The following is a 23,242-nucleotide window of genomic DNA, read 5'->3' as shown; positions in this document are numbered from 1 at the left end:
CTCCCCTCCCCTCCCCTCCGGCGGCGCCATGACGCGGCGCGCGCGCGCCTGCCCCTCCACCTCCCCCCCGCCTGGCGGCCTGCGCGTTTAACGAGCGGCGCGCGCAGCCCGCGGAGCGCCCGTGAGGAGCCGCCGCCGCCGCCGCCCGGGGGGGAAGCCGCGCCGCACCGCGCCGGGCCGAGCGGAGCGGAGCCGAGCCGCGGGGTTATGAGGCCGGGCGCCGCCGCCTCCCCGTGAGGAGCAGCGAGCCGCCGCCGCCGCCACCGTCGGCGGCGCGGGGAGCGCGCGAGGCGCCGGGGCCGCCCCGAGCCGGGAAGCCATTTTGTGGGCCCCCCTCCTGCTCCTTCGCCGCCGCCCTCGCGCGCGGTCGCGGCCGGTGCTGCCGGTCGGGGTGGGCGGGCAGGCCCGCGGCGGGGGCGCCCCGTGAGGGAGGGCGGCGGCGGCGGGGGGGGGGCAAGGGAGGGGGCCGGAGCGGGCGGCGGCCGCCGCGCCTCCCCATGGCGAAGAAAACCTACGACCTGCTCTTCAAGCTGCTGCTCATCGGGGACTCGGGGGTCGGCAAGACCTGCGTGCTCTTCCGCTTCTCCGACGATGCCTTCAACACCACCTTCATCTCCACTATCGGTGAGTGCTCGCCGCCCTGCCCTTTCCCTCCCCCGCGGGAACATGGCCCCCGTGGCGTGGGGGCCCCCGGGCTCCGGCGGGCTCTGCGAGGCCTCCCCTGCCCCGGGGGTTGGCACATTCCTGCTCCCTCGCTCGTCACACGGCTTTTCTTTTTTTTCTTTTTTTTTTTTCTTTTTTCCTCCTCATTTTACCCTTGGTCAAGCAGCCCCCACGTCGGAGCGTCCCCGCGGGTCCCCAGGGACCCCCCCCCCCCCGTCCCCACCCCTTCGCCTTCTTGCTCTCGCTGTTTACGTAAAGCCCTTGGAGAGCTGGCTGCCCTGGGCACGCCCGACACCAGCTTCGCCTCCGCCGCAGGAAGAAGCGGCTTGGTTTCTCCCCGCACTCCAGCACAGCAGTTTTGCTGCTGTCAGTGACCCTGGGTGACCCTCTTCTCCCCCCCCCCCCCCCCAACCTTGGGGGTTGCGTTGGCAGCTGGTCTCCCACCCCGTCTCTGCCAGTTAGAGCGAGGACCCACCTGGCTCCTTCCGTCACTAGTTAATCTCTAGCCCCCTGTGCGGGCGAGGGAGGTGGCGTTGCCATCCCTGCACGGTATCTTCAGCGCTATTGATGTGGCCGGGCAGGAATGGTTGCACTTGTGGGTGGGGTCTGTCTTCTCGCATACCCTACAAAGCTGTCCTTCCCTCTCCTGCGAGCGAGCGAGCGAGCCGCTGGGGCTTCTGTCAGAACTCGCTGTTGCCCTTTATTCGTGTGCAGCTCCTCTCTAAAGCAGTTCCTTTAACATCATGAACGAAGGCTGTGTATTCTCATAGATTTTTTTTTTTTCCTTTCTCCATTTAATCTGTGCTTTTAGATGGGCCTTGTACCTAATGTCCTTTCTCCCTAGGTTTATCACAGTGGCCTCTTTTTCCCTCCTTCCCTGAACACCATCTTGTTTTGCAGATCCAGAGTTCAGGCCAGCGACTTCTAACCTTATTGGGGACTGACTGTAACAACTGAATAGAATTAATGCCTCAGCTGTATCTTGCAGTACCCACTGGTGTAATGTGTGCAGATACCTACCACACATCTGAAAAATTCAGGTGTTTCAGTTTGAATTGGATCTGTTTTTTTTGTGCTTAATGTAAATGCCTTAGGTGATTGGCAATACAGCTGTTCACCTAGGGTGGGAGATGATAAAGTGTCAGTGCAAATCCTAGTGCTAGGTGTAAGAGTTTGTTGCTAGCCACTCCTGTGTACTTCCTTATCAGTGTCCTAATGTGGCCCTACAAATACTGCAGCTCAGACTACAAGTCAAGACATAAGGCACTCTTAAGCAAGCCTTCAGTAATTTGAAGTAAAGCAAAGTATATCTGGGCTTAAAGGGCAACTAATTGTCAAGAGATAGTTGTTGCCTAATGTGTGTCTTTGGGCCTCAACTAAGAGCTTTGTTCAGAAGTTCTTAATTGTTTTGGGGTGTGGGGGGATTTCAGTTGCTCAAGTTCTTAATCTTGCCTCTTAGCATCTGCTAACTTAACTATTGAAGGCTGTATTTGTTTTGCTGTAGTGGCAGTAGTTAAATTTCTTACTGCTTGACAAATTCTGGCCTAGTACACATGGTGTTTGTTGCTTTCTGGGCTTGCTGGGAAGGCTTTTTCAATTATCAAAGCTAGAAGTAGTCAAGTTAAGAAGTTGGTGGTTATATGGTGGCTCTTGCTTCACAGAACTTGTTTTTAGTGATCAGTGATTTTAGTAATTACTTCTTGGTCTACATCACTCTGCAGTTTTTAAACTTTCAAGCAGAATATCATCAGGCTTAGTAGCAATGTGCATGTGCACAATTTGGAAGCATTTCTGAACAGCTGAGCCAATTTAGACCAGTAGGGATTTCTGGAGTACATAAAGGAAATACTGCTTGTAGTGCCAGTACATTAGAAGGCAAATAAGTTTTATGGCTAAATTTTGAACTAAATGGCTAGTTATAGTAGCTGTGAACACCGCTGGATGGTGGATTGGTGGGTCAGAGAATGTCGAACTTAAATTTCACAGTGAAGTTTAGCAGATTGTGGAGGGCAAATAGGCTTTCCATGTGGTGCTGAATTCCAGCTGCTTAACTGCACAAAGTTGGCTTAAAATGTATTTCTTCCTTATTACTTCTGCATGTAACTGTTTAATGAAAACATGTGGTGTGAAGGGGTCTGTGCTAACAACATCTGTTAGTTAAAAAAAAAAAAAAAAGAAAAAGGGGGGGAGGCAGTTCATTCATCAGGGAAAAATCTTGAACTCCTGATACGGGGTAAGACACCTGTCCTCTTAGTTCTCACTCTTTTGAATGCTGCATTGTTGCAACAAAGTAACTGAGTAATAGTCTGTTTGAAAAAAATGGGTTATCTCAAGCTGACGCTTGTAACTATAGTTCTTAGGTTTTTTCAGATTTTCCTCTGGACTGTGCCAATGCTGCACCAATAACAATGGCAATTCGCTAATGTAACATGGAACCTAAAAAGGTGTTTTGCCTGGCAGTAACTGTTGTGGTAACTCCTGCTGCAATAACTGCAACAGTTATGCTAGTTCTGTGGCTGCGGCAGAAGACTTTCAGGAAAAAACTCAGATGGAGTCTTTGACCTGTAGCAACAAGGAAATACTGTTTCCAAATCATTTGTGTACACAGTAGATGACATTGAAGGTGACTGGCTTATTGGCTGAATCTCTCCTTATACCTAAAGAAAAAAATCTTCATGGCTTGTTAGCTCTGATTCATATTTCTGTGTTTACTCTGAGCTCCACCAAGAACCTGAGATAGTCAAGTGGGTAAAATGTACTGTAGTCTTGACGGTTTTAAGCGGGGACTATTTTAGTCTTTCTAGTCTTTATAGTAAAAGATGAGTGTCAAAGAATACTGAAACTTTTATGTGTATGTAAAAGATGGGGGGGCAAAATGTTTTTTAATTGTATAAAAGCAAAGGTTTGTCTATATATGTAAGCAAAGATGCAATAATCTGCATTTCTAGTTCACATTAGTAACTTATTTACACTTACTTGCATCTTTACACACCTTAAGAACTGACAGCATGATCAGTGGTAGCAGATTGGGTGTGACTTACTATACTTGTAATTTGGTTTACTCTCTTTAACAGTTGACTTTGAATCACTTCAATCTAATATTTCCTGCTTAAAGAGCAGTTAAGCTTTTGGATGTGATGAGATGCATGTGTGAATGATTTCATTACCCTGTCTAGAGGTATTATAAATAATCCAGATGGTCCTTCTGCAAGAATCCCTAAGTCATCGTAACCTCCTTGATTAGAGCAGGGGCCTTATCTTCAAATTCTATATAGCTGTTTTTTTCCAAGTAGAAAATGAATAAACTATAGAAGACAGTCTACCACTAGCCATGTTTATTTTTAATAGCTCTTCAATAACTCTGCAAAAATCTTTTTTTTATGCTTAATTTTGAGAAATCTTGTGATGACTTTTTTCAGTTTTGCTTTACAGGTTCTCCACAGCTGGGTCGGTTCTGTCAGTGGTAGCTGTTCCTGTGAATGGCGGTGTTGGTCCTTGGTGCTCTTAAGCACTGGATAGTGGAGGCCCATCTTAGACTTCTGCCCAGAGTCTCATCTATCTGCAAACACTACTTATTTTAGTACTTTCTCTTCTGCCTCTAATGCTACTTGCAGGTTTTTTTTTTTTAATTTAAAAAAGGTTGGTATAGGTAGCCTCAAATAAATATATGAGACCTACATTTTCTTTAGTCAATTTTTATTGGTGTTTAACATGTCAAGTTGATGACTGTTTGAAGAGAATCATTGAAAAAAGATCTGTCAAAACTCTCCACGCACAGTTTGTCAGGGTCAGCAGATAAAGCGTTAGCCTTTGCTTCCTGAGCATAAGCAGGTAGAGACTGCTGTTCTTGCAAGAATGTCAGTGTCTATAAAAACTTTAATGTCAAAATTGAAATCAAGCACGTAATTGCTATTGTTTGACTAAATAAAATGCAAATTAAGATGAGTCACAAAGTGTTTTCCCAGGAAATCTGGCTACCTCTAGTAGTAGGTTAAGAGAACAAAGCGTATGTAATCCTTTGGAGACCTCCTCTAAATACTATTGATTTACTTAGCTAAAACTTTCATGAATCTTAACACATACTGAAGATATACTATGTTCTGTGTTTCTGTTCATTAAATTCTGTTATGACTTGCGGTCAGCATAAGTGGTTCTCCAATTCAAAACCAAAGAGACAGAGAAAAAGCAGTATGCTTTCAGGTTTGATTTCTGCATGTCTTATTTTGAATGCAGAAAAGTCTTTATTCTAAAGCTGTGTTAGTGTACAAAACTGTATTGTTTTAAATGCAAAGATGCATTAAACTGCTTTCTAACAAAATTGTAGCTTTATCAGTTTTATTTTTAAATTGTTATTTCTTCAGTCTTCGTTTGAAGTGATTTTTTTAAGTTGTTGAGCACTTGCTTTGGAATCACTGTATGTTGGTACATTTAAGTAGCAAAATTCAAAACAAGTCCCTGATATCAAAACTAGTAAATATAACAAACCTCTTCTTGCATCTTGTGATGATTTGAATGCCCATAATTGTGATATATCAATATTAGGAAGAAATGAGTCTCAGAATGGGGAAAAGCTTGGTAGATCGTGGGAGAACCAGCTAAGCAGAAGTTACATTCTGGATTGTGGGAAAAGCTTTTAGCTGCATGGTGGGTGTGCTGAAGTTTGGAAGACAATAAATAGTTTCTAGGGTCCAAAAAAGGGTATTGTCTCACATGTTGGCTCTACTGTCTTGCTGTTTCCCTATATTCCTTTTCTGTGTCTGTCTAGATTGTAAGCTTCTAGGAGCAGTAACCACCTTCTAGTTCTGTTTGTATTGTGCCCAGGCTGTGAGTTCAGTACGTGTCTGACTCCTGGGATGGAGCAGGTCAACTAAAAAATAAAAAATAAAAAAATTATTCACTCATTTCCAAAACATGGAGTCTAGAAATCATCAGACAGCATGAGATGCAGAAATAAGCTTATGCGTATGTAGTTGAACTGTAAAACTTCCTGTCACAAGAGCTTTTGGAAGCCAGAATATAAATGGAGTCAGAAAGAAAGTAGAAAATCAGTCTGAAGTAGATCCATCAGTGGCTATTAAAAATGATGATCTGGATGCAGTCCTGAGCTTGGAAAATTCCTCTACTGTTGATTGCTGGAGGTTGAGCAAGTATTCTGAGGCCTGGAAATGGTGGTTCTCACCTCTTTCTGCTGCAGACACCTAAGAGAAATGTTGCAGAGCTAATTGGGCTTGCAGTTGGATACAGTATGGTTGAGCACTTTTTTGTATAAATCTAAGGTCATGGATAGATGATGAACAGTAGTTTTGCTTGTGCATGCTTTACACAGTTGGTCATAAATGTTTGGATGGAGGTATGGTGAATAGCTGGGGAACTGAGCTGACTGGAAAATTTTTTAAATATAGTTATTTTTCAGCTGAGCTGGATCAGTTCCCTGATTTGGTTTCCTATGTGGCCATATAAATCTATAGCGGCAGAGTGCATAGGGCAGCTGGGGACAGGGAGACATCTGAATAGGTGGTATTCATACTGAGTGGTTACTTGTGAAAATTCGGTTTAGGATTGCCGTTTCATGGTACGAAGCACTTGGCGGCAGCACCAGTGTCTAGTGTTCCCTTTCTCCTTTCCCTTCTCCCTGCCCCCACGGTGGTGCTGTCTCTGCCTCGGTGGCAAAAAGAATTGAAGGGTAAGAATGCTGCTGAACCAACCGCTCTTTCACACGTATACCTGTACAGCGGCAACGCAATATAAGTAGGCCTACGGTTTCTTTTTCTGTTTGTCCTTGCGCTGATGTGCTATTTATGTTCGACTGAAACTAATAAGCAGCCGTTACCTAAATGTGCTAAGCGTGATCAAGGGACGTGGAAGCGGACGGGAAGAAGGGTGTGCAGGGTGCCTGCTCCTGGAGGTTGGCGGCTCCAATTAAGCCAGCGTTGTGTCCAGGAGGAGAGTGAGCTGGCACTTCAGCACTAAGTGGTGAAGATAAAGAATGAATGAAGTGACTAACATTTTCTAGGGAAAAGTGTGCTTCAAACTCAGAGAGCAGGCCTGTAGCTTCTGTGGCAGGCTGTCCATATAATCCACAGTCTGGTCTTGAATTTTACAAAACCAAGTGAAATGCCTGTTGACATTGGTAGAACTTGCTCAGGAACTGATAAGCAGGGGTATAGCCTTCACTTAGAAACAAAACACTTTTTTTCTTAGTGCCTTGTTGAGTGATGAGCACAACTGGGGGGGGGGAGGGAGTATTTTTCCTCTAGGCATTTTGATCTGCCTCTTCTGAAATAGTCTTTTCTTTTATTCCTCTCTTATTCTAGAGATGAGAAAATGCTTGATCTTTTCTATTCTTAAAGTTAATACTGATATTTAACCAGAGAATCAGATTGGTGTATTTATCAATGGACTCTCACTGGGGATAGAAAAACTTCCCAACTTGAAGCTTTTTTTTTAGCTTGTGTTAAGCAGACATTGCTGCCTGTAGTCCAGAGATGTTAAATATGTGGGGTTTTGTCTTGGCAGGCCACGCTCATTGTACCTGCTCCTGGCAGCCCTGGGAGCAGGGTGTGGGCTGGTTCAGCTCTTCTGATGGCAACAGCTTGCTCTTGTCCTCCCTCTTTCTGGAGCTGTGGAAGGGCAGCATGTTCTTGCCTGTTCGTTGTGCAGTGGAGGAAGAGCTGAAGATTCGCAGGAAGGATGGCAGCTGCAAGCAGGCTTCTCCTGGCAGAACGCTTTATCCTGCCTGGGGTTGAGAAATGCCCAGGAATGAGATTGGCTGAGAATGGGTTGCATTAGTTTTTTTGGCAGCAACAGCTTGCTCCTGTTCTGTTAAGTGACCTTCTGATGACATGTGGAGAAGGATTTCTCTCAGTGTTGATTTTGGGGACATGGTAAGGTATTCAAAACTGTTCTGTGAAGAAATGGGCTTGTTCAGATTCCTGGTGCTGTGGGAATTCCCTGTCTAGCACTGGGGAAGTATAAGAGAGACCTGCAGCTGGGACCAGTGCTGCTGCAAGCTTTCTTGAATGTTTAGTGTTTCAGTATAGCTGAACTGTGTGGGTTTTCTTCTGTGTGGGTTCAACTAGAAGTCTTTGCATATTTTTGTTCCTTTCTGTAGTTAAAAACCTTGAGGCTTTTTTGACTGACTGTTTTGTGCTGCAGAAGCCTGGAGAAATACCAGGTTGAGTAGTGTCTCACATTTCCTACATGTGATTTAATGCTCTTTGAAAAAGGCCTGCTCTCTTGATTGCTGTTTATATACACAATAGGTATAATGACATTCATACTTGTAGAACTTTTTCCTAAAGGTTACTATTCAAACTATTTTTACTCATATTCAGACCGATGATTGGCTATACAGATACCATATATGCTGAAGCATTTGTTGGAATGGGGAAGAATATGGGAAATGGTCTCCTTCAGATAATGTGAATCTGGTGTGGTATACTTCTTTATGCACCAGGAGTTCCTTTAGTACCAAAGTCTGACAGGGCTATAATCAAAATCATCTGTAGTAGGAGGCAATCTTGACCCAAGATCTGAGCTTCAGAACCTTAAAAAGAAGCAGTTGCAAAGATGGGGAATACTGCGATCGCTTCAGGAGTTTATCCATTTTAGGTTGGAGGTAAGGTACCCCTTACTTGCCTATCCTTGGATTTACAAGGATACCAGAAAGCTCATCAAAGCTGGTCCTGTCAGATCTTTGTCTCATCTGTGGCATATAAGATCCAGCTCTTGTTTCTGTTTCATTGTGGCAACACTTGCTCAACAATATGCACCTGGGCCTGAATAAAATTATTTCTGCTGTCTGAGATAGTTGAGAGTCTTAACTTGGCTGATGCTGGTCTCACCAGCATTCGAGTCATCTAAAGTAATGATGATTCATTTTACTTCAGGGGTTCAGTTATTAACTTCAGTCATCTGGGCATATAAATTACCATGCTGATGCTTGGCAGTCACTGATGTACCACGTGTTGTCTTCCCTGCCTCTCTCCCTTCTAACCGTGGTAAATGTTAACTGTTCTTTCTCCCTACAGAACCTCATTGGCAGCTGACTTCCCTGTAGCTAACTAACTTGATTTTCCTTCTCTTACTACTTTTTAAACAAGTTTTACTATTGCAGAGCTATAGTAAATGTCTGACCTTCCATATTAAAAAAAGTTGTATACCTTGGTTGCAGTATCTAGATATTCCCAGGTGCTTTAGCTAGCAATCTTAATTTTACATATTCTAAAAGCTTGCTGAAGTTTACATCTTATCCTCTTTCTAGTTCTGAAATGGGGTTCATGCTATAACTAGCTGCTTTTAAAAGTTGAACTGTCAGCATGGGATGGGGGGAAGAAAATAAGTAATTCCATCCATCTTAAGATAGCAGTACTTATTTCTCTCTGTCACTTTGAAGCTTAGATGTGTAGCTTAAATATAGCTGTCTAATTGTTGTTGGTTAAATGAATCCAATGCATCTGTTTCATTAACCAGGCTCTGAAATGCTTTCATCTCATACTAACATTTTGATCTTGCCAATAAACAACAAAATGCTTTTGAGCAGTTACTCAAGTTTCTGGCAAAAACATAGATACTACTGGCTAGTTTTTTGGGTTTTCTGCTTAATGTTGATGTGTGGGACAGCATGGACCAGAAATGTGAGTTCTCTGAAAAATCTGCTACTTCCATTCTCAGTTTAGTGAACAGGAATGTGACAGTTTGCACAAAAGGGGGCTCAAACTCCACCTGAGACAGTGTTAGACTGCTAGAGTCTGCTCAGTCATGGTGGCAGAGTGCCACAGGGCATGTTTCCCAGTGCTGGCTGCAGCAGTTGCTCCAGTATGTTTTAGACCTTGATCCATACAGAGAAGTGGGAGGATGCGCCTGTCCCGGCTCAGGCACCAGGCACCCCCTGTGGCCTGTCCCCAAGGCTGATGCTGAAGGCAAGAGGCAGTGAACACAAGTTGCTACAAGGAAAATTCTGACTGGGTTTTAGGAAAAAAATTTTACTGTGAGGGTGCTCTGAGTCTGGAACAGGAATGAAGGGAGGTGATGGAATTGTCATCCTTGGGGGTGATAAAAAATTTGCCTAGAGAAGACTCCTGAGCAACTGGATTTAATGCGACCCTGCTTTGGGTAGAGTATTTGAAGCACATACTCCACACTCAACAACCTGTGTCAGTCTGTGGCTTGGCTCTGGGTGCCAGGACAGGACCTGGGTGGGAGTCAGAATTCCCAGTGTGTTTCAGAGCTGCTGCTGGATACAATCGAAAGCACTACAGTCTGAAGAGATTGCTTTTTGGAAGTCTGAAGTGCTCCTTTTGATCTTCAGAGGCTTAGATAATGGCTACCAGCTTTTAAAGAGCTTCTAACAAAATAGTTCTCTAAGAGGTAGAGAAAAACACTGATAAAGAAGGCATGTGATGTCTTGCTCTGAGCAAGTTAAGGTGTTCCTCATCTAGCATTTGTAGAGTTCGGCAGCAGTGCTGAAGCTCCTAAGTAGGTGCTTCTTTGGTCAGATTTGCTGTCAGCATTTTTAGGTCTAAACTCTGTAACTGATGGTGCAGCTGAGGTCTCAGTTTATGTTTACATGGCTGAGTCCAGTTATTGGTAAAACTCTTCTTTAAACTGAATTCTTTCCATGTAAGTACTAATGTCATTTCCTAACATAGTCCCTTTCGATGTCCTAGCTGGACGCTTAGCTCCAGAGTAGGTAGGGGGTGTACAGAGTTATAGTAGGTTTTCTGCTGAGACAGGACAGCTAGCTGTGTGACCATTCTTGGTTCCTTTCAATGCAAAGTCAAATGGGCTTATTCCAATGGAATTGAAACCTGGAATCTCTGCAGCTGTGAGCTGCAGGGGAGCAGCTGTCCTGATCATCTTGAGGCACAGTGCTTGAGTATTTGCAAGGTACTAGCTTAAGGCTTTTTTCTTTTTGCAGATGAGGTACCTTGTGGCAGCATACAGTAAACTAAAAGAATCCAAACAGGTCTTATGGTCTCTGGTGTTGTCTTGGGAGAGGCTGATGTTTTGGGGTAGCAGTAACTTTTGATTGTAGGCAGTATAAAGTTGCTAACTGAGGTGTTGTGTGGCATTCTTCCCCCTCCCCCCTTTTCAAAGGTACATAATTCCTGTTTCTCAACCTTTTTCTTTCTGTGAGTTCAATTTGAGCATAGCGGTAGAGATGCATCAATAATAGCTGCTGGAGGTGGTAAAACTTTGACAAATGTGCTTCTGGGTAATATTGCAGTGATAGGCCTTATTTTTGATTCAAGCTTTCTTGCTTCTAACTAGCTTGGCAACCCTGTTGTTCACCTTCTTCCTCACTGGAGAGTTTTGATAAGAGGTTGGATAGAAACATATGGCACAGTATTTGATCTTGCCCCAGGGTACAGTGGTAGTAGCAGCCTTTCGTGGTCAAACTGTGCCATATAACTCTGGTGCTGGGAGCAGAATTGTCTTGTAGATTCCTAATACTTGGTTTAAACCAAAGATAAATACCTGCCATACCTCATACTGTGTGAAGGCTTTTGTTTCTTGATGCTGAAGTGTTCACAAGTCTTTTTTTGAATGTATGTGTATAAGCTGAACAATAACTGAAAACATCCTAAATCTTATGGTAACTGCTTCAGTTAGTACATACTGGACTGTACTGATGTAGTGCAAGCAAAGAAACTTCCAAGTTGGACATATCGTGTTTCACATCAGACACAGTGCCGTTCTTTGGAGTCAGTGTAGGGAATAACAGGTGTATCTTTACCCAACAGTTTTGTATTGGAAATCTTACGCAGAAAGGACTGGGTCACGGCTGATCTCCAACCCTGTCACAGAAGGGGATGATGCTTCCAGATTGCAGTGCTTACTACTTTACTGATATTAATGCAAATCTAATATAAACAATAAACTTCACTTACTGCTGTAGTGTGGTCTAGGTAGCTTGAGTTAGGGTACTCCTTATAAACTACTGTTAACCCTTCCTCTTTATAACTAAAGAAAAACAAACCTACTGATTTTCCGGCAATAAGTACTCACTTACAAGCACATACATTCCTTTTAGAGAGCTGGAAAAGGTAACTGTTAGACTGCTTCCCCAGAGAAAACATTTAAAACTTAAAATACAGTAACTAAGTCCCATCCCCCCCTGACTTGCATGGACTTAAAATCTTTGAAAGACTTCAGATATTATAAAACATGTAAAATATTACAAGTGTTTGTCTCAAATATTGATGATATGACTATATCATGTGAACAAACAATCTATTTAATGAAAATGATTGGAGAATTTCTGACTCTCAACTTTGCTGTTGAATGTTTGAAATACTTACGACACTGATGTTTGTTTCAGTGTGTTTAGTGTCTTTCCTTTGCTGTCGTGCCTGAAGCTAATCAAATATAGGTCAGTAGGTTCTGCTGAAAGCATGTCTTCCAGAAGATTGTCCGGTCTGAAAACAGCAAGTGATGGTGTCTCATTCCTTTCTTTTAGCTTTAACAGTAAGGATTATTAATTACTTGTTTTGATAATAGTTCTTAGTTTGTCTACTGCGATAAGTCAAGTATTTATAATGGGTTGACTGACTAAATTTTTTAATGACCTCTGAGACACAGTACTTATTGCTTTGGCAAAGCTAATACTGCTACCAAGGCAAACAAAATGAATCTATTTGCATTCATTTACGTACTAACTTTGTCAATCTGATCACTATAAATTAGGGTCAGTGTTAACTTGAGGTTTGGTTTTATGTAACCTGAGGACAGAATTACTGTTGTAGTTAAGTAGTGACAAATTTGCTGTTTCATAAATAGAATCAGTTTATGTGAATGTAGTTTCATTACGTACCATATTTATTTTCTAGCTGACAAATATAAGTAGATTATGACATTCATGAAAACTGATTTAATCAGATGTAATTGAACTTCCACATGCTCAGTGCACATGCTTGGTGGCTTTGCATGGAATTCTGATTAGTTGCCAGTTTGTATGAAGCCTCATCTTACTGGATTCCAGACCTTTCCTTATCATGGTTTTAGGTTTAGGGCCCAGTGGGGGTGGCTGACAGAGGTGCATATGGAGATATAGCTGCTTCTTGTGATGCTCTCTCCAAAAATACACGCTGGTAAAGGAGGCTGACCAGAATTTTACTGCCTGAACCAGAAGCTAAGGAGTAAGTTAGAAAATGAAAGATGTAATAGAAGTGGAAAAAATAAATCAACTTTCAAACCTGGAATTCATTGATGCTAAGCAGAAATCATTGCTGCACGGGAACAACTCTGCTGTAAATACTACTCCTTGCTAAAGTTTCTCTTCTTTCTTTTTTTTTTTGGCCTAATATCTTATAAATAAAAACCTTATTGTCTGTTTTGTCTCTTGCTGTGCAAAGAACACCACTAAAATAGTTCCATTGTTCACTTTCTCTTGTTTTGTTTGTGGGAGTCTTAAGGTTTAGCCTCTGGAATAAAAAAATGATAAAGTTTCTTTTCAAAGAAGTAAAAAAGAAAACCCTGTGTGTGGTTTCATAGACCTAAGTGGCAGCAGCGTAGGTGGTGTCAACAGGAAGCTTCAGTTTGCTTTCTGAGCAGAGATTTTTAAATGGTCATTTGAACTGTAGTTTCACATGACTTCTGAAAGTATGTTTTTTTTTTTTTTTTCTGGAAGGTCTCATGGTTTTAAAAAAAAATATCCTGTGGTATCCTCACCAGTTGGTCTGCCTGCTTTCTCTAGCCACCTCAAGTCTTCCTGCACAGCATCCTATAATGAAGATTGTCTAACACTGAATATTACAGGCTACTTATGGTTAGACTCCACCAGACAAAGTTTATTAAACTAATGCTCATAAATGAGATGACGGCAGCTGGGGAGAAGAGGATGAGAAAGTTTCATAATTGATTTTTGACCTGGAAAATGGCTTTTGTCCCTATCATGTACAGTAGGGGTATTACGTAACAGGTTACTTATACCAAAGTGAGACACTCTGAACTTCTCATTGCCTGGGGACTCAGTCTTGGTCTGACTGGTGTAAGTGTCAGATACACTCACTGCACCTGAAATCGATGGGAACTGTGGTTTGAACATGTCAACTAAAATGATGCTTAAAAGTTTAAACGTGCCGGATATTCTTAAGCATGTCATTTGAGGTCCAGAACTTTGTCTGCATCCATTTTATTGGGAAATGCACCCTTTCCTGGTGATCTCCTGAACTTTGCCCGGGCCCTGATATGGAGAGTGCTATCTGGCCAAGACCAAAACCATACCAGGAACATTTAAACAACCGGATGAAGTTCCAGTCCTGGGAACTTTCATTGCAGTCTCACGGATGAGTGATGCACTTCACTCAGTCGCACACTGTCACAGTCCTCTAATGCGCGATTAGGAGTGGCCATAGCATGTTGTATGATGCTTGATACCCTGAGGTTCTGATAGGCCAGTGTTGATGGATATAGCTGCAGCAGTTAAACAGCATGCCTCAATTGCTCCACCCTGTTTTGCCAGAGATAAAAAACCATATGTGTTCTTTCATTCTGTCTCAGCCATCCACATTAATTTAAATCACTGGTGGTGTCTTTGTTAATCATGCAGAAATGTGGACTTGGATTGCTGAGGCATGAATATGTTTCTGCCTTTGCACATGGGGAGGAGGATGTCACACTTGTCACAGAAAGGTAGCTAGAAACCTTTTTTTTTTTTTGAACTCTTGTTGATTTGAATTTAGCTCATTAAGATACTTTTCCCTACAGACTTCCAATCAGGCACCTCTGATTAATGTTTGTGAGCTCGTATATCTTAGTTCTCAGTTCACAGTTCCTCATTTCACAGGAATGTTTTTCTTTTTAATGCGGTGGTTTGTTCTTTTTGTTTGGTTGATTTTGTTTGCAAATAAGCTTCATCGCTAGCCTTTCCTTTACAGGGCGGTAATTAAATGTGTGCAGTAGATGCTAAGAATCTCACATATGTATCGAGTTTCAGCTCCTCTATTGCAACTCGCTGTCAATTTCATTGTTGAATGAGGCAGTTGCATTTAAATACTATTGAGGTGAGTACGTGTGATGGGACACCAACTAACTGATGCTGCGTAGTGAATGGAATACTGTCGTTCTTGACTTCTCGTTGTTTGGATTTGCTGTCTTAATTGCAGGTGTGGGGATGAACACCACTTTAACCTGTATGCTAAAGCTTACTTTCTAATCAACTTGTTAAATGTCTGAACAGTGCCACTTAAAACAGCTTCACAGAATTCCTGACTTTTTAATACCCCTTGTTTCTTAAGAGCCTTGTAGCTTCTGAGACCTGAATGTGTGGACATAATCTGTATTTAAGAACTGTTCCTTTTCCAGCTAATACAGTGACTTATATCTGCAAGTATCCAGTGTATAATGGGAAGGTAAGGGACTTACCTCTTCTGGAGGGCAGTAAGGCAGAATGAAAGCCATCTCAAGGTTTGCTTCTGAAGATGGTTAACTCTTCTAATGTAGGTGACAAGATGATGAAAAAGTGGAAGGTCACAGTCACTAAGTAAGTGGAACAACCTGGTGCAGGGAGAATAATCAAGGAGAGAGACAAGGGCTTGTGAATCATCTATATGTTTGATGTTAATCTTCTGTGAATGTTGCCCTCAAGTGCTCTTAAAAAGCTCCTGGTAGCAATATCATTGACTTGTGTGGTGATTTACTCTAAAATTAGCATGTAGGTGTTAACTTACTTGTGGCTTTAATATAAATATCTGAAGAGTGATATTTGAGGAGGTCTCAAGTGAGGCTAGTGGTGAAAGATGATTTTTGGTGCACCTGAAGGCTGTAATCTTGACCTAATTTAACATTCATGCTTGAAACAGATGCACAAAGGGAGCTTGCATGCCTGCAACTTATCTGTCCCTTTGAAGGGCAGTGGGAATATTTTAAAAACAAATTTTAAATTAGGAAAGTGTCTTTCACTCTTCTAGTTCTGAACCTTACTGTTCATCTTTGGACTGTCTGGTTGACTATAGGCAGAGTATGAGGCAAACTGCCTGGAAAACTCTAGCAAGGCAACTCTAGATGGGGAAACTACAGTGCAGTGGGAAGATCCCCTGTTTCTGAAAACTTTGAAGATATGTATGAATTCAAAGAATGTGGCCTTGCTCCGATAAGAGATCAGTCTAGATAACAGTGGCCTTCTATTGTTTTGGGGGATTATAAAGCCAGAGTCCTGGATTGTCACCCCAAATGAATATTCAGCTGGGTCCACCTTATTGGTTAGTCAGGGTTGGCTTGCATATATCAAATGTCTTTGTACTGTTCATTCCTGCAACACTGAGTCTCATTTATTTCAGTTTCTTATTCGTTCATAATGTATGACAGCATTTGAAAGCACAACAAATGCGTGTGTCTAGAATGGAAGAATTTAGGTCACACTGAGAAGTTGCTGTCTTGCAGGGTTGTCATCTGCTTCATTAAGGATGGATAATCATTTGAAGATGATCTGGCAACAGTGCTACTGTTGTTGACTCCGCTCTCCCTTACAAATATGTTCCAGAGATGTTCGTGTATTGATATGGTATCAGTGAAACTTAACTTGTAAAGACAACTTTCTAAAAATACTTTAAAAATTATACTGAAAAAATGAAGATTAGGGAAGAACTGTGGCAATGATTCAGAGGGACTGAAAAACTTACAGGAGAAACCTGCTGTTCAGTCCGACTTGTGTCTAGGTTTTAGATAGGATTTGATCAGCCTATTGAAAAAGGAATAAACCTTTTTGAGAATCTCTACTATGGTAGACTTTGTCAAAAGCTGAAGCTAAGCTTACTGTTTGTCTGGATTATAAGAATCTACTTCATTCTTAAAAGTGATGCTATAGGTAAATGTGTGGTTTATTAAGATGCACAACATCACACTAGCAAAAATTACTGGGTAAGAATCTTCAGCTTATCTTCTGAGAGAAAGATGTCTGGTCATAATGATTTATCTTGGTACCTAGTTTTTGAAGATAGCAGTTTCCAGGATAGTCCGGGTACAGAGACAAACCTCTTAATAATTCCTCTTGTCCCATGAATGCTAATTTCAGTACATGAAATAGCAGTTGAAGCTATAGCTATGCCACCCATAGTTTCTCTGCTTGTTTTTATGAATGCTGTGTAAGAAAAGCTTGTTCTGTACGATGGCAGTTGCTATCAAGGTGTTGTAGATTGAGGCTGGTGGCCTCAAGCTAGAGAGGTGAATGTTCACTTAAAATTGATAGTTCATGAGGGTACTAAAACTCAGTATTTAATTGGTTGCATAAATGGAAGAATGTTTAGCAAATAGATGGCTAGCAGCCTTTAGAAAAGGTGCTTTTTGAAAGGAGAAGCAGCTAAGTGTTAGGTTTGGTCTGAAAGTGGAAGATTGGCAACAGTGCCTCAAGGTGTGGGAAAGAGGAGCAAAAAAGTGTAAAAACCAATCAAACCCTCATTTGTGGCTGGTGGAATTAAACTGTAATTAAATTACTTGTTTCTCTAATTATTGTCTTTCCATGTCTAGCTCAATCAAAACTGAGCTCTCAAACAGGACTTCTGTGGATGTCTGCTGTTAACCAGTTGTTAAGTGGAACTTTGTTAGACTACTGGAATTAACTAAATGTGCATTTCCTAAGGCTTCATAAAAGATACACATTTTGCTATTTAGATGTAACTTCTGATGTTCTGTAACTGCTAAATTGTCATGACTTGGAACCTTCCAGAGCGGGAAGGCTGAGTTCTTTCTTGTTGCTGTTCTAGCTTCTGCACTCTGCGTTAGCAAAAACTTACTGCAGAGAGGATGAAACACTAAAGCACACTAAGTCATTGGATTTCTGTTTTAGTACTGCAGAAATCCCTAGTTTGCTCATATCTTGAATACTATGTTACAATCCTGGTCACTGAATATCAAAACCAAAAGAATTAAAAGTTTAGAGAAGGACAGCCAAGAAATGCAGAATGCCTTTCATGCTGGGAATGATACAGTGAGTTAGGACTTTCCCTTTGGGCTAGAAGGAGTGACCAGAGGGAATGCAATAGAAGCCTTTAAATAAGGAAGACGAGGACTTGAAAACAAGGCAAATATGGGCCTTCTACTTGAATGCTGTAGGTGATTTAGTGACAGTGAACACAAAGCTGAGGTAGTCAATGGTTCCTTTGTCTTTGCTGTGAAGGTCTTCAGTGGCAAGGTCTCCTATGCCCTTGGGCCTAGATGTAGGATTCAGGGAAGGAGGAGAGAAACTGCAAGTAACTCACAAGGAATAAGTCAGACTACTTGAGAAAACGCATTAATTTTATGGAACCAGATGGGATGCTGAGAGAACTAGCTGATTTCATTACAAGGTCACTGTATCTTTGAAAAGTTGTGGAGCCTGGGGAAGATCTCCAATGATAGGAGAAAGGTGAATGTCATGCCCACCTTCAGAAAGAACAAGAAGGATGATCTGGGGAGTTGCAAGTCAGTCAGCATCACTTTGGTCTCTGGGAAAGCCTTGAAGCAAGTTCTTGTGGAAGCCTTTTCTGGGCATGTGAAGGACTATTGGGAATAGCCAGCATGGATTTACCAAGGGTAAATCATACTTGACCATCCTAATTGTCTTTTCTGCTGAAGTCGCTAGATCTCTGGGTGAGGTAAAAGCAGTGGATGTTGTAAACCTTGAGCTTATTGAAGCCTTTGACATGGTTGCATGTAGCATCTTTGTATCCAAGTTGGGATGTCGCAGTCCATCCATCTAGAGTGCAAAATGACTGAAAAATGATTGGATCAACCTCCTCTGATTGCCGTAACATTTCAAAGGTAATAACAATCTTACCGTGGCATTGGCCAGTTATGGCCAAATACATCTCAGCTTGTCCCATGGATTTGTGTGACTTCAGTTTGCTTTAGTGGTCCTCTACTGTAAGTAGTGGCTTACTGCAACTAGTCTCAAGGGACTTTACTAATAAAAACAGGTGAAGAAAGCATCGAGTACCTTGGTGTTTGTGCCTGATGAGCGCCTCAAGGAACACCTGACCCATATTTTCCTTAGTTTTCATTTTGCTGCCAATGTACTCTTGTCTTTCATATTTGTCACTTGTTTCAACTCCACTTTCCTAATTCTATCCCTACGTGCTCACACAGTGTTGATGCAATTCTTCTGGGTAGCCTGTCCCCCTTTCTGCCTTCTGTGTGCTGCTTATTTATGTTTGAGCTCAGTCAGGAGTTCCCAGTGCTTGACCTTCTGCACACCTTTCTTGTGCTTTGAGGAGGTTATTCTTGAAGATCAACCAGCCCTCTTGGGCCCCTTTGCCCTCTGCAGGGCAGTCTCCCGTGGGACTCTCCTACCACACAGATCCTTAAACAAGCTGAGCGCTGTTCTCCTGAAGTTCAGGGTGGTAACTGTTATTTGTCTTGCTCTCTTCTTTCAGGATATTAAACTCCATGATTTTGTGGTTGCTGCAGTCATGGCTGCCCTCAGTCTTCATATCTCTGTCCAGTTCTTTGTTTATGAGTAACAGATCCAGCATAGTGCCTCCCTTAGTTTTATTTGTTGATCACCTATTTCAATAAACTGTCTCCAAAGCACTCCAGAAATCTCCTGGATTTCTTGTGGCCTTTTGTCTTGCCATACTAGCAGTAGAGATGGTACTCGAGCAGGACTTTAACTATGGCCTGCAAGTATGAAGCTTCTTTCAGTTGCCTGAAGAAGGCTTCAGCTACTTATTGCTCTTGTTTGGGTTGTTTGTAGCAGATTCTCACTGCAATTGCACCCCTCTTGTCCTGTTGTCCAGTCGTTACTTATAAGCTCCCGACTGGCTTATTACTTGTTCTGAAGGAAATGTGCATGTGTTTGAGCTGCTGTGTGGAGGACATCCCTGCTTCCTGGCCTGTCCTTCCTAAAATGTCTATTCATCCATTGCAGTGCTCCGGTCTTGCAACCTGTCCCACTGCACCCCTGGAATCCTAGTAAGATCACAACTCTGCAGCTGTGCATAATTTCTCCTATGTGTTTCCCGTGCTGTGGGTGTTTTGTTCCCCCACTTGAGAGGGAGCCCTAATCATGCTGCTTTCACAGGATAAGCAAGAGGTGAGAGCCTCCTCCATCACCTGATCCCCTGAATATTTCCTCATTGCCCATGTACCTTCATTTCCCTCTAGGCTTTGGTTGTCATGCCTAGCAAACCTAGTGTTAAGCCCTCCTCTCTACATTAGCAAGTCTGTTGCCAAAGATGCTCCTGCTGTGCTTTGAGATGGATCACATTCCTCTTCAGAGACGGTCCCCTGTCATAAAGGCAAAGCCGTGCCTGTGACACCCACAGAAGATGCCCACTCCTACCTAAGCACTTTCCCTTTCACTGGCAAGCATAAGGAGGACACTACTGGGACTAACATGCCATTTCCCCAGCCCCCAGTCTCCAGTCACTCTGGATATGCTCAACATCTCCCTTGACAGTGTCAAGGGTGCAGACACAGATGAACTGCAAGGGATAGCAGGCCAAAGACCAGACGAGCCACAGCAGTGTCCCTGCAATGTCCCAGGCCCAAGTCTCCAGCAAGTAACAAACCATGGGAGAGAGGAAGTCTGGTCAGGAGATAGGTACCTCCAATGCTACAGAAGGGAGTCTCCAACTGGGATTGCTGGCTGCTTTCCTACTGGTACTGATGTGTTTAGGCTCAGCTGTCTCTGATTTCTCCCCTGGCAGAGCTTGTTTTCTACTTGCATCTGCAGGTGGGGAAGGAAACTGCCTTCTATTGCCAGAAATCACAAGTCTCCCAAGATGGGGAGGGCTGGAGACTCCAGCTGCTTGTTCTAGCATAGCCTGTGGCTTTCCCTCCTTCCATGCAGCCTTCCTTGTATCCCATCTGAGCCACTGTAGAGAGCTTTGTTCAGTCTTTTTCAGTCCTCCAATGTCCTGCTGGAGGCCAGTCACTAGTGGGGGTACCTGAAGAAAATGGGACCAAGTAGCTATTCCTTAACATCTTCATCAGTGACCTGGATGATGGGACAGAGTGCACCCTTTGCAAGTTTGCAGATGATACACTGTTGGGAGAAGTGTTTCATACACCAGATGATTGGGCCACCATTCAGAGGGATCTTGGCAGACTAGAGAAATGGGCAAAGAGGAACCTTGTGAAGTTCAGTAAAGGGAAGTGCGAAGGCCTGCACCTGGGGAGGAATAACCCATGTGCCAGGACAGGCTAGGGGCTGACCTGCTAGAAAGCAGCTCCGCAGAGAAGGACCGGGGGGTCCTGCTGGGCAACAAGTTGACCATGAGCTAGCAAGGTGACCTTGCAGCAAAGAAGGCCAACAGTATCCTGGGCTACATTAGGAAGAGCATTGCCAGCAGGTTGAGGGAGATGATCCTTCTCCTCTCCTCAGCCCTGGTTAGGCCACACCTGTGGTCCTGTATTCAGTTCTGGGCTCCTCAGTACAAGACAGACATGGACATACTGGAGCGAGTCCAGCAAAAGGCCACAAGGATGATTAAGGGACTTGAGAGGCTGGGAGAGCTGGGACTGCTTTAGCCTGGAGAAGAGCAGGCTCAGGGGGGATCTTACCAGTATAAATACCTGATGGGAGGGAGTAAAAGAAGGCAAAACCTTCAGGCTTTTCAGTGGTTTCCGGTGAAAGGGCAAGAGGCAATGGGCACAAATTGAAATACAGGGAATTCCATTTAAACATAAGAAGAAGCCTTTTTGCTATGAGCGTGATCAAACACAGGAGCAGGTTGCCTGGGGAGGTTGTGGAGTCTCCATGTTTGAAGGTATTCAAAACCCGACTGGACTCAGCCCTGAGCAAGCTGCTCTAGTAGATCCTACTTGACCTAAGTGTTGGACTTGGACAATCTCCAGAGGTCCCTTTCAAACTCAACTATTCTGTGATTCTTGATAACCTCCTTGCTGGTACTAGGGGCTGCTCTTGGGTTTCCCCTCAGCCTTCTCTTCTCCAGGCTGAACAAGCCCAATTCCTGTAGCTTCTCCTCACTTAAGTGCTCTGGCTCTGAACATCTTGGTGGCATCTGCTGAAATCACTCCAGTTTGTTGATGTCTTTCTTGTGTTGGGGGACCCAAGACTAGACACTGTATTCTGGATTTGGTCTAACAGTTGCTGAGCAAAGGGCTCACCAGTTGCTGCTGCTGGGAAATATGCCTTGTGGCACCTCACCACATTCACAGGGGTGACTCTACGAGTCCTGCACTGTCTTGAGTAGTTTTCTGGGGCCCTTTCTGTGCAGACTGCTGAGACCCCGCTAACCTCTCCTGTTGCTGTGCTCCTGGAAGCTGTCGCTTCTGAGCAGCGGTTATATAGCTGCTTTCTAGATGAATAGGAGACCTTGAGTTGTTGTGACCTGTGAGATTACTAAGAAACTGTATCATGTAAATTTGTATTGTGAAAGTTTGTAGTCTTTTTCTTAAGTGTTTATTTTAGGTCTGAGCAGCGCGGTAGTAGCCTTTAGTTAAAAAGAATGGACGTCTGCTTTTGTGTAGGCACTTCGTTCTTGGTTTGTTCCATAGTAGTAGTTGCTTTTACTGGATAATATCTCTTCGGCTTTTGGAGTTGTCTGCAATGGTTGATGCACTTGCAGGTTTTAGTGAGGTCAAGAAAAATCGAAAAGAAAGGGCAAATTTTGCTGGAGAGCTTAGCTTACTCTGTGTATCTACTGTCTGGGTGCTGTCTCAGCTCTTTGTTGAAACAGAGAAGATAAAATTGACCTTAGAGCCATGTAAGTAACCTGCCCTGGTTTTTCTAAGGGAAGGAACTGGCACCAGGGCTGCAAATGCAACTATACTAGCCATGTCTTTGTGTAAAGTTTTGTTTTTGACTATACAACTTCTCCCATTAATCGCACTCTTCCTCTTCCTTTACCTAGTTCCCCATCTGCAGATGGAGAACACAGCATGGGCAAGTACTAGAGCAAAACCTGGGGTATCTAGTTTCTCTTTCCACCTCTGAAATGAGCCACCTAAAGACAGCCCAGGCCTGAGGCTCTACAGCCTGTGCTGGTTGTCTGACCTGTTTGTGTATTCTGTGGTAGGTTAGTGTTCTTGGGAGTGATCCATGACAGCCTACAGCTCTCCTTAAGAGCTAGGAAAGAGGTTTGTGAGGCTGGGATGCTCAACCATTCTCTGAGGACTTGCATGATTTTTGGAAAACTTGGATTCAGTGATCTTAATTTTCACCTTTCCAAAGCAAGATGGAGTTGTTTGTTTTTTGTGTAAGTTTGTGTTAAACAGTATTATGGCTTCTCCTTCTTCAAGGAATTCATTGCCGCACATGAGTATAGAAGAGATCCAGTCTCATCTGTGTGTGTGTGTATGGATAGGCATGTATATCCGTGTGTATATACATATGTATACACATGCACACAAAATCAACAGATAAGCATATGTATAAAATAAGTTTTCTTCTGAAAGAGGAAGACAAACTGTCTTATTTGTTTATGGGATTAAATACTAAATCTATTTAAAAGCTGGAGAAGAAGGTGGGTTCAGTACTGTGAAACCCAGAGGTGGAAAGCTACCTTGATAGCTCTTTGTACATCTTCCTACAGAGGTGTAAGCAAAACTAGTATTTCCTGCTTAAGTTTAGACACTAAGAGCACTGGGTATTTGTACGTTGTCAGACTCTAAATCATTGATACGCTTCTCCTGGTAT

At 43.1% G+C, this 23,242-nt stretch overlaps 1 protein-coding gene across 1 annotated transcript in view; it reads left to right on the top strand.

The window, feature by feature from the left end:
* Positions 1-443: 443 nt before the first annotated feature.
* RAB10 (RAB10, member RAS oncogene family) overlaps positions 444-23,242 on the top strand; it is a 49,530-nt gene continuing 26,731 nt past the window's right edge. Inside the window, exon 1 of the mRNA XM_067294490.1 lies at positions 444-624. Coding sequence (XP_067150591.1) covers positions 498-624 — 127 coding nt within the window. The 5' untranslated portion in view covers positions 444-497. The remainder of the gene's footprint in view (positions 625-23,242) is intronic.

This window comes from Apteryx mantelli, chromosome 3, assembly GCF_036417845.1.
Source record: "Apteryx mantelli isolate bAptMan1 chromosome 3, bAptMan1.hap1, whole genome shotgun sequence".
NCBI lineage: Eukaryota > Metazoa > Chordata > Aves > Apterygiformes > Apterygidae > Apteryx > Apteryx mantelli.
The sequence above is the reverse complement of the archived record's forward strand: the minus strand, read 5'-3'. Positions and strand labels throughout refer to the sequence as shown.